General features: G+C 34.2%; 1 protein-coding gene across 1 annotated transcript; it reads right to left on the minus strand.

Moving 5' to 3' along the window:
- Positions 1 to 789: 789 nt before the first annotated feature.
- Positions 790 to 5,155, minus strand: LOC149163352 (phenylcoumaran benzylic ether reductase IRL1-like). The gene is made up of 5 exons (XM_089430720.1): positions 4,838 to 5,155; positions 4,566 to 4,700; positions 2,218 to 2,455; positions 1,797 to 2,000; positions 790 to 1,352 (listed from the first exon to the last, which is right to left on the minus strand). Exons 1-5 carry the CDS (start codon positions 5,153 to 5,155, stop codon positions 1,186 to 1,188), a joined length of 1,062 nt encoding a protein of 353 aa, XP_089286846.1. The 3' UTR covers positions 790 to 1,185.
- Positions 5,156 to 5,415: the final 260 nt, after the last annotated feature.

Genomic DNA, 5,415 nt, shown 5'->3' on the forward strand with positions numbered 1-5,415 from the left:
AACTACTCTAAGAAAATTATTAGATGGTATTGACAATTACCTTAAGAAAACTATTAGTGTATCCAGCTGGTTTTTTTTAAATGGTATTTGGTTGGAAATGTATAAGACAATTACCTTAAGAAAACTATTAGTGTATCCAGCTGGTTTTTTTTAAGGGGCATTTGTGGGTGTGGTTTTTGCATCATAGTAACAGAGGAACAAGAATTCTGGGTCCATTGGGACCTCCCAAGGGCATTAATATGAAGGCAGAAGCTATGACCCTATGGGTTCTGCATTAGTTTTCATCCTTTTTGAACATTCCTACAATCCACATTTTTGGGGATTCTTTGTGGGTGTGGTTTTTGCATTTGTGGGTGTGGTTTTTGTATCATAATAACAGAGGAACATGAATTCTGGGTCCATTGGGGCACTGGCAGGGGCATTTGTGGGTGTAGAATCTCCATATTTTTGGAGATTCTCCGACCATCATAGAACATGTACTGTGCAGCACCAAAATATATCAACCAATGCTACATAGATGGATCAGCGACATTGAAAATCTTTGGGCATCTTTCAAAGACTCAACAATGCAGCATATTGAACAGGAATATAATCAAAATGCAGACCACATGTCCAAGATGAGAGTATAGAATGCTCCAGATAAGATGCATATTATAAGACCACATGTCCAAAATGAGACTATAAGATGCTCTGGACGGAATGCATATTAAAATAAAAATGGGAGGCAACATTGTGGAAGCGGAGATATTTCCACTTCCTGGATAGCAACAACATTTTCATGGGCTCTAACGCTGCAAATATTTTGTGTTTTGGTACACCCAGATGGTGAACAAAATTAACATATTTTGGTACAAAATATTTCTGTTTTATCTACCTCTGGGCATTAGGCAAATAACATAGAATGGTCATGAGTACCGTTGAAAATATTGTCCTATATCTGTGACATTACAAGGAAGAACTTGGACGTTATTAAATATATTCAATATCTGTTATATGTACTGTTTTTACATGATATCTAAAAGCAAATGTTTTTTTCTTACTTAAAAAAAGTACAACATACAATAGATAACCATATATTGGGGATTTAGGATCTGAAATATGTGTCTGGTGGATTCAAGAGTACATTCTATTACTGGTTATATGCCACTTTCTTAAACTGTGATGAACCGGGGCAACGTATAGTGTTCAGAGATAGCTGTTGAAGAACTCATCTACAGTGGTGTACTCAACATCGGGATAAAGTTCGCAGACCTCCACATCCTGTGGTCCGTCGATTTCGAAATTGTATTGGCAGCCATTGATGAAGATGTCATGCGTCAGAGAAGCCACGATGCTCTCTGGAAAGTAATTCGCTGCACCAACACACAATAATTAAAAAGTAATTCTTTGTACACACACAATAGAATAAAACAAACACAACGGACCACACTCTGACGTGTTACTAGAAATAATTATTCAGCGCTCATGTACCTACGATAAGCACGCAAGGTAAGTTTATGATTCTATACAAAGGCCAAGTACAAAAAAATATTAAACTTATCCACTAACAACCCTACTCGTTAGCCCTACCAATATTGAAAACATTCAACAAACATTACTCCTTAACCCTACCAATATTAGAAAACATTCAACTAACATTCCAAGCGTACCTACTACCAGCAGGTCGGTCGCATTCAGTGCGGTTACTCTACCTACTACAGGCAGTTCAAGTCAAGTTTATTCTTTGAACTAAGCATCTCACCCACTCTCGTGTGGTGAGATAACCATATTATCAACTAAGCATATGCGAATAATACCTTTTGCCAGTGCCAGCAAATCTTCTTCAGAGATGCAGACTCTCGGCAGAGTCTTTCCAATCTTCGTCTCCCATAGGGCTGCAAGTTCGTTGAGCGTTAGAAAATTCTTGGGAGGTCTGAAGTGGACAGCTTTGTTTAAAGTGCGATTATCATCCACGGTCTGGATGGTGTATTTGCCAATGTCAGCCCCAGTAACGAAGTAAGCTGTGTGAACATATTTATTATTTATTATAAAAGGATTAGAATTGTGATTAGTATAATTGATTTCCGAATATTTAGGAATCTGATTCAACAAAGTGTTAATTAAATTCAAAAATATTTTAAAAATCTAAATCAAAGTAAAAATAATTTCTATGTAGCACCTATTTTCTCAATATTTATAAAATTAAATTGAGTAAAAAGAGTGATCAATGCGTTTTACCTTTGATGTTTCCATCCCCATAGATTTCGAACTGTTCTGAGGGAGGAGGAATCTCAGAAGGATGAGTGTGATAAAAATAAGGCCAACCGGCTATGGAGTTGCAGCAGATGTAAGTGAAAGGGATGTTGGCAGCCTCCACAGCACGCCTAATTTTTCTCTTTTCCTTGTAAAACGTCAGTCCAGGCTCCACTGGCTCAGCTTTGTCGATGTCATGCCCAAATTCCGAGGGAAGAAACCTCTGCATGCACCAATGTACCGATGAGCTATCTTTTTAGCCACTTTTAGGAAAGAAAAAGTAAAATATTTGAGATTCTGCAGGCCGGCTAGTAAAACAACATTCAATATTCTAATAACAAATTGTATCCGTACTCCAATCAACAACGAGAATGGCTAATATTGGTCTGATATTGGTCTGAATGGTTGGTGCGGGAGTAATATAATTGTGTATTGTCTGTATCGTGTTATTTTAGATATATGAATCTGTGGATTGGTGCTGTCTTGATATGTACGACTTTCGGGAAATCACTTTTCAAATGACAAAAAGGTATGAAGATGTGGATATGTAGATTTCGGAGATTCCAGAAGGCTAAAATGAAGTTGGTATAAATACACTAAGATAATATGGGGAAATCCACGAGAATGTTGCATTGTAAAACATTAATAACATTAAAAATATTGTTACTTCTAATTTAAAGAAAATATGTGGTGTGAGAAAGATTTAGTAGCTGAAAGAAAATTAAGATAATTAAAATATTATAAGGAGGTCATCAACCCCACCCTAACCCTAGAAGATCAAAAGTATCTCTTTGTTTTAACTAGCTCATTAATAGAGGCAAGATTAGAACGAACTCTCATGAGCTCCATAGTGAAACGGGTTGTTGGGCAGTTCCTAAAACACCATGGATGGAAATGTTCGAATAAGAACATCGAGGATGAAAATCAACCACATTATATCTCACTTTCAAAATCTTTGTTGCAAATATTGACCTTCCTAGCCTTTTAGGTTGTCAAAATTATAATGAGCTCGGGAAGCTTCTCTCCAATCTTTTTGAGCATAAGAATAAAATCTTAAATCAAACTAAATAACTTGTTTTTTTAGGTCAGATAGACCAAAGTTAACCACCATCATTATCGTCATTATATATATAATAATTTAATTTTTAAATTATAATATTAAAATAATAATAATAATAATTTTAAAATTATTAAAAAATATTTTATTTATAGATGAAGTTTTATGTAAAATTTATTTGATAATAATTTGGACAGATCAAAAAAAAAAAAAAAAATAATTTATAAATAGAGTTTTATGTAAAATTTATTTAATAATAATTTATACCAATCAAAATATTATTCAAAAATATTTTATTTATAAATAGAGTTTTGTTTAGATATCTTCGGCAAAATCACATAACCAATCTTTTGTCGACGCGTTTCGAACCAACCAGTGTGGTTCATCGTCAGGACAAGTTGAAGCACCAATCTGGATTGTTTTATGTAAAATATATTTAATAATAATTTAGACAAATCAAAATATTATTCGAAAGAAAATATAAAAAAACATAAAAAATATATTTAAATTCCAATTAAATTAGATTAGTTAAAAATATGAAGCATCGCTTATGATATTCTTAAAACTAAGAAAAAATTATTATAAAAATAAGAATATTTGATAAAATATTAAAATATAATTTCTTATAATAAAATTCTAAACAAATTAGTTGAATTTTATTTTAAATAATAAATCACAAATGGTATTAAAATAATTATACATTAAAAAATTTAAAAACTAAATTAATTTAACTATTATTAAATATAGTAAAATAAAGGGAAATTATTTAAAATTGCTAAATACCATGTTTAGTATAATTGTTATATCACTTTATTTATTTATTTATTTTTTCCTTCTTAAGGTGGCAAAACCTATCAAACTCAGGTGTCAAACCAACAGTGAGGACACCCATGACTATCACTGTTATCAAGGAAAACCACACCACCTGTAATAATGGTGGTCCGTAAGGGAGCAGACTTTCACTCCTGCCAGATGCCTTTGGGTCTTGGGCCGTTAACCTGTTTCCTTACCTCCGAGGAAGATGAGCTCTTAACCAAGCATAAACAGTTTTACAGCATACTCCAGACAGAATTGTTATATCACTTTATTAAAAGTATAACTTAAAATAATAACATAATTAATATTTATTTAATATATTTTAAAATATTATATATACATGTCATATATATATTTCTTCCAAAAATTAAAAATACTACTTAAATAAACAAAGAAATAATTCAATAATTCAATTTCACCAGTACTGAACTGACGATCACTAGACGATCACTACACTGACCTTAACTGTTCCGACTTCCTTAATTGCGTCCACAAGCTTCAGCTGCTCTGTAATTTCTGAACCGCCCACGGTGGATATCACGATGTCGACGTCCTTAATCGAATTTATTAAAGAGTCGTGGTCACTTAAAGATCCCTGCAGACATCCACATGAATTAAAACATAACCGAGCTACATATTTTTGATATAGTACCCTATGATTGACAATAAAAATATAATACGGGAACGATTAAGAAAAAACTGATGTAGTGGAATGAGACAATCATTATATACATAAAGAATGTGGACGCCGGAGTCCTTTAATTCTCGGACGCGCTGTGCTTTGGCGGGGTCAGAAGCAGTGGAAGGTCGTATAAGGCCATAAGTTGGATGACCGGCAGTCACAGCTGCTTGAGCAACGAAGCGGCCAATGTAACCTGTGGCTCCAATCACCAGTATTCTAGAGGAGGCAGTGGAAGAATTTAAAAGAGGCTTCGCCATCTCACAGTTGGTAGCCATGGAGATAGTGACAATAGACGTGGAGTTTTCCACTGTGTCTGCAGCTGTATTATAAAGCAGAGGATGAGCCACTCCAGCCCCACATGCCGCCATTGTCGTGTCTCAATTATACACCCCTACTCAACTTCCAAGCTTTACCTAACACCAGAAAACAAACGTCTAACATTGCCTTGTAATTATCGAATGCCCCTGCTACACGCTATTTTATAGGAGAGGATTACAGCCTTTCGTGTTTAAATTTCTATTTTTGAACAACAACCTCGAGAAACTACCATTCTTCACTTACAGATCAGCTGTACCAATTTGTGAAAATTCATCCAACATGCAAATTAAATAACACTTGGACCCTCAGA

This window comes from Pinus tabuliformis, chromosome 5_1, assembly GCF_031772625.1.
Source record: "Pinus tabuliformis cultivar Carrire ecotype Pingquan chromosome 5_1, CPIR1, whole genome shotgun sequence".
Lineage (NCBI taxonomy): Eukaryota > Viridiplantae > Streptophyta > Pinopsida > Pinales > Pinaceae > Pinus > Pinus tabuliformis.

What these genes read in the sequence shown, in the direction of transcription:
- LOC149163352 (XM_089430720.1), bottom strand. Translation starts at nt 5,155, where the DNA reads ATGGCGGCATGTGGGGCTGGAGTGGCTCATCCTCTGCTTTATAATACA. An exon ending in TGGGGATGGAAACATCAAAG is followed by an intron (nt 2,001 to 2,217) that starts GTAAAACGCATT and finishes ATGTTCACACAG; the next exon opens with CTTACTTCGTTACTGGGGCT. An exon ending in TTTGCTGGCACTGGCAAAAG is followed by an intron (nt 1,353 to 1,796) that starts GTATTATTCGCA and finishes GTGTTGGTGCAG; the next exon opens with CGAATTACTTTCCAGAGAGC.